At 35.9% G+C, this 14,529-nt stretch overlaps 2 protein-coding genes across 2 annotated transcripts; both read right to left on the minus strand.

The window, feature by feature from the left end:
• Positions 1-1,128: 1,128 nt before the first annotated feature.
• On the minus strand, positions 1,129-2,221 carry LOC137739984 (protein RSI-1-like). The gene is made up of 3 exons (XM_068479758.1): positions 2,086-2,221; positions 1,773-1,797; positions 1,129-1,592 (listed from the first exon to the last, which is right to left on the minus strand). The coding sequence occupies exons 1-3, from the start codon at positions 2,161-2,163 to the stop codon at positions 1,411-1,413; spliced, it is 285 nt and encodes a 94-aa protein (XP_068335859.1). The 5' UTR covers positions 2,164-2,221; the 3' UTR covers positions 1,129-1,410.
• A 7,197-nt stretch (positions 2,222-9,418) lies between these two features.
• LOC137739176 (uncharacterized) lies at positions 9,419-14,030 on the minus strand. Its single transcript, XM_068478711.1, has 10 exons — positions 13,461-14,030; positions 13,222-13,362; positions 12,716-12,904; positions 11,531-11,668; positions 11,320-11,441; positions 11,060-11,192; positions 10,797-10,926; positions 10,589-10,668; positions 10,349-10,483; positions 9,419-10,138 (listed from the first exon to the last, which is right to left on the minus strand). Exons 1-10 carry the CDS (start codon positions 13,956-13,958, stop codon positions 9,902-9,904), a joined length of 1,803 nt encoding a protein of 600 aa, XP_068334812.1. The 5' UTR covers positions 13,959-14,030; the 3' UTR covers positions 9,419-9,901.
• Positions 14,031-14,529: the final 499 nt, after the last annotated feature.

The raw sequence follows: 14,529 nt of genomic DNA on the forward strand, positions 1-14,529 counted from the left end.
TCTTAGTATAACAAATTAGGTAAACTAGGTGAAGTAAGTCAATGACAAGTAACATATTAGCCGGAGTCACCTAATATGACCTGTATGGCTAGTCTATAGCTCATCCATCCAACCGGAGTCACCTAATGTGACCTGTACGGCTCAACCAATAGCTCAACAAGTATGCCTGCACATGAGTCGAAACCACCTAAAGTTGTCTGTATGACAGAACTGGGTGTAAATAAATACGCTCAAGTGCTACGATCACGTGAAGACTATGCGAATGATCGTGGATCACCTACGAGTCGGAACCACCTATAGTGGTCTGTACGACATGACCATGCACCTAACTTGGATCCAAGGTAAGTGTATAGTGCGGAAGGTGAACATCACGTGACGGGCATCACGCCTTAATTTTAGTCGAGTGTGTCAGTTAAAACGAATTTTTTTAGAATAGTGCTTAGAACTTGGACTTGCTTGCGTCCACAAGTTTTTTATTTTTATTTTTTATATTTATTTTTCTTTTATTTGGAGTTTTCTTGAATTGTGATAGATGTATGGATTGGGCTTACCACCACTGCATAAACTATTTGCTAAATGACAGAAAACCTAATCCCTTGCGGATAAAAGTAAAAACCATTTATTTTTGGCATTTGGCTCTATGCCCAAAAAAAAAACATAAAAGTGTCAGCATGTTGGGTGCCATTTTCTTTTCAGTTATTTGGTTTATCTTATTCTGGTACGTAGAAGATGTTATTAACATTTAAAAAATATTATTTTATACATTAAATACGTAAAAAAAAAAAAATTGAAGAAATGAATGACATTTTTAAAGTGTACATAACACCTCATGTCAAAATTTCAATGTCTTCACCATTATTGACAAAGATTAAGCATTTGATAAGCATCCAACCCTTCCCTTACAAGCCATATTTTAAGACCAAATACTATCCATGAGCTCTTAACAGTGCATGGGGTTAAAATGCGAGTGTACAATAGAGATGATATTTCTCACTCTTGTAGGGTATGAGATTTTGCACTCATTTACAACGAGTGATTTAATTATATCACGTGATGTTATTTCAGTATTACATGATATAATAAATATAAAAATCTCCATAGATCTCGCAATATATGGTGAATTAGTGATTGGTTCGACAACTTCGTTACCGGATTCTTTCATTTTCAAATCGAAGTTTACAAAATTGAATACAAAGGAAATAAAGCCACAGCCTACAAGAAGCTAGGACAGTAGGGCATACGTTAACATTAGGGTCGTCCTAATGCATTAAACAAATAATATATAAACATAATTGTCACATACCAAAAGATATGGAATTAGTGACAGGATTAATAATAATAATAATAATAATAATAATCTTGGAAACTATATAAAGCCAAGATTTTTCGAAACAAATATATATATTTAATTTAAGGGCATTTGGGTCGTCCTTCTTGGGTCTTCCAGTTGTTGTAGCAAGGGCACATTTGCTTGTTGCCAACGACGCCCGGAGGAACACATTTGCATTTGGCACAGCACTTCTCGCAGAAGAACATGCACGGCTTCTTGTGCGATGTCGCCGAGCAACGGTTCTTACATCTCGGTGTGCACGCTGCAATCACGATTAACATCGATTGTCAAGTTCAAGTTCATAAAAACTTGAGAATAAATCCTCCCCTCGTACTCCACTACATGCACCATCGAGCAACCTCGAAGTTGGTGTAAGCAGAGGGAAAAGAAGGGTTGATGAAAACAGTAAATAAATTGAAGAACTCAGTTTTATTACGTTTACCTGACTGAGGAAGCGTCTTGTAAGCCTGCGCATGAATTAATAGAACAAAACGAAGAAAGAAACTAAGTCAGAAAAAGAGTAGATCCCATATATTTCTTAGAAATATGTTATCAGGATATGAATCAAAACTGTCTGAATTTTGATCTAACAATTAGTGCATGTGAACTTCTACAGTAAATAAAGGTCGAAATTTCGAGTCAAATTTGATGGTTCAACAATTGAACTTTCAACCGTTAGTTAGAGTTTTTATAGTCAATACTGAGGAAGACGGCGAAATTTCGACAATGCAGTATAAGTAAGAAGATGAATGTACCTCAGCTACGTGAGAGAATGTGAGTAGAACAAGCAGAGAAACCAGGATCAAGACGGAGGTGTATCGACTTGCTGCCATTGCTGTGAGTGAAGGGCGAAGAGAACTGCTTTCTGGTGGAAGATTTGTGGGGTTATTTATAGGATATGAAATATTATGATTAGGGGAATAAAAAGAAAAGCGTAGTTTAAGGCGTGGAATTGGGGCCTCAAAAGTCCGTGTGGGATCGAGCTGCGTGCGCTGAAGGCGCCGTGTTTAGCGTTTGGTTTTGTTTTGCTTTGCTTTTGCTTTTTCGGCAACAGCAACGCCATGTTACTTACTGTCTTTTTTCATTCTTTTCCTAACAGATCGAATCTCCATTCTCTACCTTTTTTGTCTTCTTTTTTTTTTTTTTTTTGTTAAGAGAGGTTTAACAAAACACTTCCGGTACTGTTCATTTTTAACGAAAAATCACATTTATATTTTTCCCTGGTAGTATTCACTATACCTTTAAAAATGGCTTTTCATTAACAGGGATTTTTTTTTGAACTTTTCGTTAGTTTTCCTTTTTTTTTTTTCTAAGCAATATTTTAGACCTGCTGCTTTTTTTTTTCTTTTTTTTTACCAATTACTTTTTAGTTTTAGTTTTACATGACGAACTAAGCTGCACAACGGATTGATAATAATTTGACATCGAATTCTCTATTTGTTAAATTGTTCAACATGAGTAACACTTCATTGTAGTGTTATTGCATTAGGGGCAACAACTATTAACTCAATTCCCCTATGTCGAAAGATATCAAAAGTATCTCAAGTTCTTTATGGTCTAAAAAGCGATATTTGTGCAGGGGTCAGATTCAAACACAAAACTTTGAGAACGTGATGATCATTTCTAGCCACAAAAATTTTATGATGCTCTGGAGTATAAAATGGTCGAAGCTATTTATTGTCAGATCTTACTCTTTTTCAAAGATTTAACACTTAAAACCCCGAAGTATCATTCTCCCAAAAAAACCCTGTGAAATCATAGCCTCTCCAGGCTCGGAATGAATGGATAACCGTAGCTTGTCATTAGTTGTTTTCCTTAAAAAAATAAAAAATAAAATAATAATAATAAAAAAAAAAACCTCCGAAATATATAACAATGTGCAATGCCAAGACATGCATTCCCACTTGGGATATTTTGTGCTTACTTTTACAAGACGTTTTGATGAGATCTAATTTAATCTCAAGTGTGTCATGTGTGCAGTACGGTGCATATGTTGCATGTGAAAGAACATGCAAATTGCAACATGGTTTTTAATTTGTTGCTCTGATGTGCTAGTGCATCTCAAGCCACCGACTTAAATAATATCCCTATGTGGGTAAGATTTGTTAAATTTAGTAATCCCGTGTGAACTGTGATGGCACCCAATACGGAAGCACTACTACAAGGGAAGAGGATCCTCTGTGGATCTTATTTGTGGGGATCCTGGGGATCCTCACATTATAATTGTTCATTGTATATCGTGCGATCAGTTTTTGTTAAATACTATTTGTATTTAATTTTAAATAAAAATTTTAAATTAATTTATGACCACACGATGTACTATAAACGGTTATGATATAAGAATTCCAAAAATCTCTACAATTTGAATCCGAAGAAGATCCAAATCCTACTACAAGTTAATTACTTATTTAAAGAAAGAATACCGACGAGAATATCAAAATAAAAAAATGGTTGAAGGTGTGGTATATCATCATCTTGTAATCGTGGGTGATGCAAGGTTTTTATTTTATTTTATTTATTCAGACTTAAAATTTCTTATTTTTATTTTTAATTTTAATAAATGATATTATTTACAATAAATGATGGAAAGTTGGTTAAGGTTCACAATGGACTAACAATAATATGGTTTAAATTCGTCTTTGGCTAGAATCAAATCTAAGACCTCTTATTTACAAGTAAAAATAAATATCACTATACCGTAATACTAAATGACGACTTAAAACTTCTTATTTACAAGTGAAGAAAACTAATACTTGATTGTGATAATGAATGCCCCATGATCTTGACCCCACCAAACAGGAAACCTCCCCTAGGTACAGATTATTTTCTAATTCTGAATACAATGTCTTAGTGGGTCTTTAATTGAACATTGAGAAATGCTATGTAGACTCTTTTAAAAGTGCGACTCTTCATGGACTATTTGTCACCTCATCTTTTTTGGCACAATTCTCGTACTAACATTATGAAACATTGTGCTAAAAAGAAGAGGTGATTGAGAGTCCATGAAGAGTCATACTTTGAGAGTCTCCTTAGCAGTTCTTCCATTGAGAGAGTCTCCTAAACCCTAGCATTTCTATTGACCATTAAATCAAGGAAAAATTAGTATCCGGTCTCTAGTTTCTATTGTTCATTGACTAAGACCCTATCAGTTTTTAGATTTTGATTAAAGTCCTTAGCATTAATATATTAATGAATTACATGTAAGTTACATAATTTTTTTAAAAAAATTAGTAATTGATTTAGAGTTTTAGTACTCACACCCTTATTAAACTCCTAATTAATTTTCAACTTAAACATTTCCCAAAAATAAAAAATAAAATTAGAATAAGTTCGTACCCATAAAATTTTTATAAAAAATTTTCAAAATTTTAATCTTATATGTATCCATTTTTAAATATACCAATTTGTTAAAAATGTGCCCATTTTTTATATAAAATTTCATTCAATCTTTTCTCTAATCCATTTTTTAAACTTATATGGATACATTCTATTTCGTTGATTCAAGAATGTATCCATGTCAAGTTTAATAGAAGAAATTTAATAATGTTATTAAGTCTAATATCTTCTTTTTTTTTTTTTTTTGTGCTTTTGAAAAATGTACCCATGTTTCGGTACAATAATTTTTTGGTTAGTTTTGAATGTACCCATGTGTGTGTATATCTACACAATATATTGGAGAGTATAATTCATCTTTAATATTTTTAATCCCATAGTTATGGGTTTTATTTAAAATCTCATTAATATAAATAACTACAAATTACAATTTTAATTTAAAAATATAATAACCTACATAGAAATACATTATTACATTAATGTCAGGGACTTCGATAAAAAACTAAAAACCACAAAAGTTTCGGTCAAAGAACAATGGTAGTTAAAGACTGCATACAAAGTTTCCCTTAAATCAATTATGCTTCTAAATGAATATGATAACAAAATCATCGATGCTTAATTGTTGTCTAAATGTGATGTTATCCACACACCCCTTTTACCTATCACATACACTTCTCAAATTTCACCCGTTAGATTTAATGAATTAAAGAGAACAAATATTAACATGAAATATGTGTAGAAGGTAAAAAAATTGTATAGATAGCAATACTGATGACATAGGAATGTAAACTAAATTACACAGAAGAAAATTAGTAAGTACTTAATCACTAAAAATTGAACTGCTATGAATGAAGAAACTTGAAATCAACAACAACGAAAAAAAGGACCAATGACTTAAAATAACCACAAGAATAACTTTGTATGTTCGATGTTTGTGCATGTCCTCCTTCATTCACAAGCATCGTTTTTTTTTTTTTTTTTTGAGAAAATTGCTGTTATTAAAAAGAATGGAGAGCTAAAAAATATTGCAATAATTAAAAAAATAGTAGAGTTTCTGAAACACATGAATAAAAACACAACGTTCTATTTATTAAAATATTAAACCACATGCAAGCTTCGACTTTATTTTGTTTTAGGGCTCATTAGCGAATCCTTGCTTCTCTAGTCTTGAATTGCTTGATTAACTTTTTTTACTTTGTTAATTGTAAAATAACATAAAAATCTGAGCTAAGTACAAGTGAAAAAAAAATATATCACTAAATGAGTTTAAAGTTGAATGTTAAATGCTAAGTTGGCTACTTTCTTTTATTAGACGTTTGGCCGAGATCCATGTCATGTCATGTGTCATGTGTCATGTGTCATGTGGTCCTTTTGCAATACGGCGGATGTCACTAAAATAGTAACCGTAACCGGTAAGCTATGTTAATTTAGGAATCCGGATTCTTGTCGGATTCTCTTTGTGAGGATTCTGGAGATCCGTGAATCATATCCGCTCATCATAAATTATTTTAAATATTTTTATTTAAAATTAAATCCAAATAGTACCTGATAAAAATTGACCGCACGATGTACAATGAATGAACATGATTTACGAATCTCCAAGATCCTCACCAAAAGAATCCAGAGAAGATCATGTTGGTTAATTTAGTACCATGACGTCCCCTAATATGGAAGCATTATTATGGGTTTTTTTTAAGGAAAATTAATGAAAATGACTTGAAAACTTTGAGTTTTAACAATAAGAACAAAATAAAGGGTAAAGTGAATAGTATCAGGATTGACTTTCTAGAGTAAAAATGTGGTTTTTCGTTAAAGTAAACAGTACCAGAAACTTTTCGTTAAAATTCCCTTTTGTTTTTTTGGGTGACCATTATTACGAGTAAGATGTGTGTTTACATAATCATATTCTTATCAAGGGTGATGCAAGAGGTATTCAACTTGTTTTGTTTTATTTTATTTTTATATACAACAATATTTTGTATTAAAGGAGTAAATGATTTTTCGACTAAGCTACACAATCTATCAGCTTATAGTAAATATTCTAATCGGATAAATGATCTTCGTGGTGATAGAATAGTCAGAAGATTCTATGGTAAAAATGTCGGATTTAAACTCTTGTAGTTAAGTATGTTAAGAACAAAGTCCAAAATTAAATTTTTGTTATTTCTCTGTTAGAATGTGACCCGTAAATTCTTCATAATGCCCTTATTTAGTAACAATGTCACAGAAGAATTAAGGTTTTCTATGTTTGAAATTTACACGACCAAAGTCTCAAATAAATAACAAAAACATAGAGGGAGGGTGGGGTTGCCAAGCCAGACTGTGCGAGGTAGTAGGGCAGGCGGAAGATGGTAGCTCCTTGTTCGCTGGGATATTTTCTTCAAAAAGGAAAAATAAAATATGAAAACTAAGAAGTGGTATAGCTGATTAATTGGCTAACCGGCTCCACCACAAAGGTTAACTCAAATTTTTTTTTTTACATGGAGGTATATTCATACTACCTATCATCACGATGACTATTTATCCAATTAGGCCTATAGTAAAATCCATGGAACTCGTCATTCATTAAATTCAAACCTAAAAACGTTTACTTGCAAGTGAAAACCATAGTACTAGTGACATGAAAGTGTGACCATGTTGTTGCATAATAGAATCTCACATCGAGCATATGACAAAACAATATCCAACTATACATGTGAGTTTTCTATTCTAATATCACTGAGGCATTTTATAATAAAACTCAACATCTAATTATAAGGCTATCTCCAACCAAAGGGTCCAGAGAGCCGAAAATAGTCCGAAAACAGTCTCCAATCGAGGGTTAGGCCATAGGGCTCGTGGGCCCCACGGAATCTGAAAGGGCCAAAGGGCTGGCTGCATGGCTAGCCAAAAATTCCAGCAATCCTATTGGATATAACTGACAGGAATGATTAAATAAAAATTTGAATCCAACGGCTAGCTGTCGTCAACTAGTCGTTAATTTTTATTTTTTTTTAAATTTTATTTATTTATTTTTATTTACAAAATTTTTTCTATAACTTATATTTTTAAATTCTATTTTTTTTTTCTATAACTTCCTATAACTTCTATTTTACAAAATTTGTTTCATATATTTTTTTTTAAATTCTATTTTTTCCCTATAACTTCTATTTTACAAAATTTGTTTCATATTTTTTCCTATAACTTCTATTTCACAAAATTTTTTTTATATATTTTTTTTAAATTCTATTTTTTTCCTATAACTTCTATCTTACCAAATTTGTTTCATATTTTTTTTTAAATTCTATTTTTTTTTCCTATAACTTCCTAAGCCATTATACAACATTAAATTAAATTAAGTAACATGAAACAACATTAAACAATATGAAACACCATTAAATAACATTAACCAACATAAAAAAACAAACATTTAACAACATGAAACTTAAATAACATTTTTAAAAACATTTAACAACATAAAACTTAAACACCTACTCCATGCTTCTTTCGGCCCAAAGATGTGCAACAAGATCCTGTTGTAGGCACTTGCTTGTGGCAAGAGAACGTGTCATTCTATAGCGCCTCATGTACTCATTTATAGAGATACTACCAGTTCTTGGATTGAAAGGCAAATTAGACCCATCATATATTTTTGCACGAGCCCTTCTTGACCTATTTGGATCTTCTTGGTTGTCATCAGACTCTCCATCAATATACCCATCTCACTCATCCTCCACTATCATATTGTGTAATATGATGCAAGACATCATGATGGAGTCTAAATTTTCTCAACTCCACCCTCTTGCCGGTTCACTAATGATCTTCCATTGTGCTTCTAGAATACAGAAAGTTCTCTCAACATCTTTCCGGAATGCCTTTTGTAGTTTTTAAATAATAAATTATGTTTGGCCCTCAGTTGAACGGTTTTTTGTGATAGGGCTAAAACGAGCCTTATGACCCTTTGACCCTCGGTTGGAGATGGAGGAAAATATGACCATGTACTGTTCATTAAAATATTAATATCTTGGAAGGCCAAAGGGCTAAAACGAGCCCTCTGGCCAACCCTTGGTTGGAGATGACCTAAGAAGTGCTTACTTATTAGGTGGTGCATCATGTTGGGCTTATAAGGTTTAAGTACGTTTCCGTTCAAGCTAACGGTCTAGTCTAGTTGGGTTTACAAACCTTAAAAAATTTTAAACAAGGGTTAATTACCCAAATGTAGTAGTCAATCTGCGACTCCATGCGGTAGCTTCTACATTATAGTGTTCCTCTTAGCGTATTTTCCGATGTGAAGACTCTAGGCTACCACGAACTTTTTCATTTAACGAGATAGTGCTTTTTCAACTCTCTCAAAATGGAACATATTCCAAACATATATGCCATGGTTCCTTATGTTGACATGATACAAATATCTAAATTTGATATTTTTAGATACTTTTTCAGACCTATTGCCTCCAAATAGAACATTACTAAGAAATGCACTACAAAACATTAGATCGAGATCAAGGGACTTAAGAAATACACAAAAAAACAGTAGGTCGGGATCGAGGGACTTGAAGTGTGCGTTAGGATGATGAACTTTGGCTAAATGTGTTGGTAATGCACGGTAAAAGTGAGAGGGAGGGACTTGTAGTCCATCAGTAGTGTCATTTTAATGCATTTTTAACTATCAAGGTATTTTTGCCCAGTCCAGGGTAGTTGACTGTACCAAACACTAGACAAGAAGACTCCCATCTTGTCCACTTCAATCGTCGCCTATTCCAAATACAAAGTCCAAACCGATCCCGGCCACCAAACGAGGCCCAAAGGATTCTCCGTCTCTCATTTCAAACATGCTAATATGAAATCTGAACACAACGAGGAAACGAACTGCACTTTTCATTCAAGCACTTATTCCACCATTCATTTCCACCTTCTTATGACCATTTTGCATGTGCACATTTTAACACGCTATTATTCTATGACACAAAATAAATAAAGAAAACCCGAAAAACACACGCCACCATATAGTTTTAGTCCATTTGAAAGGAAAAACGACTCACTTGACAGAGTATGACTCTGGAAACCAGATGCGTCAAACACCTTGTGAAACGGAAAACCCAGATTTCGGCTACGCTGTGCTGCTGCTTGTACTTCTAATTCCACCGAAACCTGCTACAAGTCGGTCGAACGCTCAACTTAACTCATCCTCTTCCTATACTGTTATGGGCCAGACTTAATCAAACCCGGTATGCTGTAAGTAATGGTGAGTTCCTCCATTCAGAGAGTTGGGGGTAAGTTAAACATAGCTACAAATTTCTTAAGGTCCCCAGGTTGTATGTTTTGGGACATGACCGCAGCACCCACAGCGAGGGCAACAGAAACAAGTACCATGCTCTTCATGCATACATGGCCTTGCGACAATCGTCCCAAAATCTGTTTGCAGTATTTGTCTGCATCCTTCAACAGTGAATGGCGGGCAGCATCAGCTCCCCCCGCTGCCAATGCTTTATCATTCTACATCCAAAACAGAAAACAAGTTCATAAGAACAGGTTCAGGATAACACTACTTAATATAAGGCAAATGGAATCATAAGACTGGGTTCATCACTTCAAATTATTGTTTTCCACGCACCTCATGAACTTTATAAAGAAAGAAGTATAAAAAAATTATACCCTCATAGTGGTCTTGGCAGACTTGTAATTTAGATAGCTGAATATAATTACCTTCTCCCTGAAACTCTTTAAAGTTTCCCTCAAGGGGTCAAGAGAAGCATGTTTAACAGATTGCTCCTTCCACTCGTCAGATAGCTTTTTCAGGAGAACAACACTTGCATCGAGATTGTCCAGATAAAGTATGTCCTGTTCCAATATTCATAGCAATGCAGCAAATTGATGATTTATAAATCTTCGTACAATGCCTTCAAGAAAAATATGAAGTAAGAGAACAATGATCACAATTCATACCCATTGCCTGTAACATTCAGGGTTTTGCGTCAAACACCAAATAAATAAGCCGCTTGCTTCCTTAGACAGATCAGGTATGCCTGCAAAGTGCTCTATGCATCAAGCTCCGAAAGAGAAAATGCCAAATTCATACTCTTTTCACTTGGAAAGACAATTTCAAAGGGGAAATACTTGTAAACAGAAATAAGTTTTTTTGTTCTTTGCTTACCCTCATTAACAGCTTTAACTGAATTCTTTAATATCTGCTGTGTGACTTGCTTCATTGTCTTGCTTCTGGGGGAACCAGCAAGGGCGATCTCTTTCAAAGTTGGATAAACAGCTTCAAACCTCTCAGTTGCCTTAGCAAAACCAAAATGTTCCACATATTATTTCTTTGGCTGAGGGGGGTAAGACGGGTTGGGGGTCCTGCTTGATTAGCATGTTTAAAAGGAAAATTTTGCAATCATGCAAAGGCTTCTTAAAGAGGCCCACCTTAACTCGGGCAGAAGGTGTCGGAAAAGAGACTCTCATCAAGAGATCAAGGGCTGATGGTGGCACTATGTGCTCCCCCTTTCTGACAGCACCATTTAATAGAATAGGACGGGCTTTCGGAGAAGACAAAATTCTGACATCATATGAAAAAGGAACAGAATTAGTCATGGTAGATGGGTCTATGTAACAGGGAAGCCAGACATGCGGACATGTGCAAGATGAAGAAGGTAGAACTCATGATAATCTAAATGGCGTCATACCTTTCCACAGACTGCAAAATTAAGTCTCTACACAGTGGATTACTACTTGACTTGCTACTCAATATAGGCAAGAGAAATTGTACCCATGAGTACAACCCAACAACCAGATCTCCTTGAGAAGCCTGCATAATAAATGTTTTCCCTAGTAAAAAATCCATATTTTAGAAAAGAATGAACCATGGTCTTAAGAAGTTTAAATACAATGCCTTACCTGTGCAACCAACCAAACTGTGATTGGAAGCTTATCTTGGCCTTCATATTTCGGACTTCCCCTCATCACAGGAACTAAACTAATCAGTACTTCAGGTCTTCGTCGCAATACCATTGCTAAAACCACAAATATGGCAACCTGCAGCTCCAAGGTTACATCAAATAACTCACTTGGTTTAAGCACATAATCTAAACTGTTATGGTAAAGAGAATGCTGACCAATTTAATGGAAGGAAAAAAACAAAAGGCAAGGATGTGGAAAGGCTTGTTACTTTAGAAGTTATTTAACTGTTTCGTACATAACTCAGTAATCAATAGTTTTGGACTGGAACCCCCAAATTCCGATGCTATTTTAAAACACTGTTGTCTTACTATTGCTGTTTAAAGCTTAGGGTAGCCAAATCCAATATCACATAAAACAATTTCAACACTGAAAGATGAGCCAGCCTTCAAACATTTTAGAGCAAAGAAAGAATCACATCAAATGCATAACTGTTAAAGACGCAAAATTCTTTTCCAAAAGGCAAAGCATAAGCTATCTCTAAGGGTAATGAACTGCCAAATGATTAAAAAAATCAACATCTCAAGCATCTCCCGGATGGTATACTAGGAAAACATGCTGCCAATCTTGGCATCAGATCACGTATGCAACAAAGTTGAATGAGCCATGGAACTGCTATTATATGATATCTAAAGGTTCATTAATACTAGCATACAGAAGCATCCTCTATAATGCAGCCACTGAAGAAGGAACATATTTGAAAAGGAAGGAAAAAAATGAAGAAAGCAAAGATAAACAATAATTACGGATAGTAGTAGCGAATGCAAATAAAATCATTTTAAGAAACAAGGGGTTATAAAGAGCGAAAACACCACACCATACAATTACATAAAATTCTACAAGATATTTACTTGACATAATATTCCGGTACAGTTTTACAAATGCAGATGCAGTATATCTCTCAAATATACGGATTGAAAAATTTAGAGTAAATCTGATCCTATAGTTCTCAAGGCAAAAGCATGGCCAAAACACTGTTTTTGCTCATATTATTACTCCAATTTCGGAAGAAGATGCAGCATTAGTAGTTAGATAATTTACCTTCTACAATTTGTCACAGATTATGGAATGCACAAAAGAGTTCAGCACTACGTGACACTGATACATGCAACAACTGAAATTTACCTGAGACTTTGAAGGTGCTTGCTGAACCGCCTTTTTGGATCCCTTGGCTACTCCTTGATGAGTTGCAAGGTCAGCAAGAATGCTGTCCAACGACCATAGCACAAACGATCCAAGCGCTTCAGTAGAGCGCTGGCCGATCCATTCAACTGATATCTTGTAAACATCATCAGATACATGCGAAAGGGGGATCTGCTTTGACAATTAACATAATCATATGATATTAGGAGACCCGTTGAAACATATATATAGATTTCACAACTTGAAAGCACAAATAAAGGGGTTTAAAATCAGCATAGTATGATTCGAAACAATCACATTCTATCGAAAACCCGCATGCATGTACAATTAAATACACCGGATAAGCAGATAAACAGGACGAAATGATCCAAAGCTCTTTTCTTTTCCCACAATTCCTAAAGAGTTTGATGCTTTTTTTTCTTCTTTTCATTTTGTTTGATAAAAAGATTCAAAGCTGAATGCAGAAATACGTGTAAGAAAAAACTCACATCAACCAGCTTTGCCACAGAGGATTCCTTGAACGTCTTCAACCACGGAAATTGAGCCGGACTGACCGCCGCAAATGCTCGACCGAAATAATCCGCCAAGCGCATAAGCTGTATGTCCTGCTGCGTCTCATTATACGAAGCCTATCCAACCCAACATCCATAACCAAACATCAGAAAAAAGAATTGAATCCCAAATTTACAGAATTTGACAACAAACAGAAGCGATTAGCATCTCTCACAGTTATATCAGCCAGAAAGGCGCCGAGATCACCGGCGTCCATCTTCGACGCCGCCTCCGCCACCGTCACCTTCGGCTTCTTCGGCTTCTTCTGCTTCACCTTCTTCACCTCGCCGTTTTCGACGGCCGCCCCGGCCACCTCACCATCGCTATCACCCTCATCGTCGTCATCGGAAGTCCGCTTCGATGCGCCGGGTGTGGCATCTCCGGAAACGGCTGCGGCCTGGGCCTCGAGAACTCTCCGACGGCGCTCCTCGGAATGCAGCTCGATCGGCCGGAAAACGTCGGAGGCGGAGGATACGACACCGTTCTGAAGATCGGCGTTGGAGTCCGCCAGACGCGCCTTGGAGGAGGATTTCCGGTTTCGCTTCGAATACGAAACCGTCTGCCACGCATAAGCGTCACCGTTTTGGGTGAGCTTCCTGCCATATTTCTGTGCCTCCTCCTCCTCTTGTTCTCTGAGAATTGCTTCGATCAGTGCCGATGAACTTTCGTCCATGCTAGCTTATCTTTCTCCGTCTCTCTCTCTCTCTAGAATTCTCTCTCTCTCTCTCTCTCTCTCTCTCTCTAGAATTCTCTCTCTCTCTCTCTCTCTCTCTCTCTCTCTAGATTTCTGGTTCTTGACTGAGAGAGAGTTAAGAAGTAATGTCGACATGAGAAGGGGGGGCCTTTGAAGGAGAGAGACGAGAAAGGGACTCTGCGTCAAAGGACACGTGGGTTCTTCACATTGATTGTGATGACGGATTTGTCCTTATTTCACTCGCCATTTAACGTGAATGCCATTTATGCGTTTCGTCGGTAGACCTGATATTAAGGACCAAATTACATATTTGTCCTCATTTTTGTTGCTTCATGTTTTCAATTTTTTTTCATCCAAAACTATGAAGACAAGTTGTTTTTAAGTGTTTACTAGGGCTGGGCAAACGGGGCCTGGACCCGCGGTTAGGGGCGGGTCCAAGCGATTCGGGACGGGTCCTGTTTTTAAAATTCTGAAACGGGGCGGGGCGGGTCGGGTCCATGTCATTTGCGGGGCGGGACGGGTCCTAATTGCTGAGGAAACGGGTCCCCGA

Source organism: Pyrus communis, chromosome 7, assembly GCF_963583255.1.
Source record: "Pyrus communis chromosome 7, drPyrComm1.1, whole genome shotgun sequence".
Classification (NCBI taxonomy): domain Eukaryota; kingdom Viridiplantae; phylum Streptophyta; class Magnoliopsida; order Rosales; family Rosaceae; genus Pyrus; species Pyrus communis.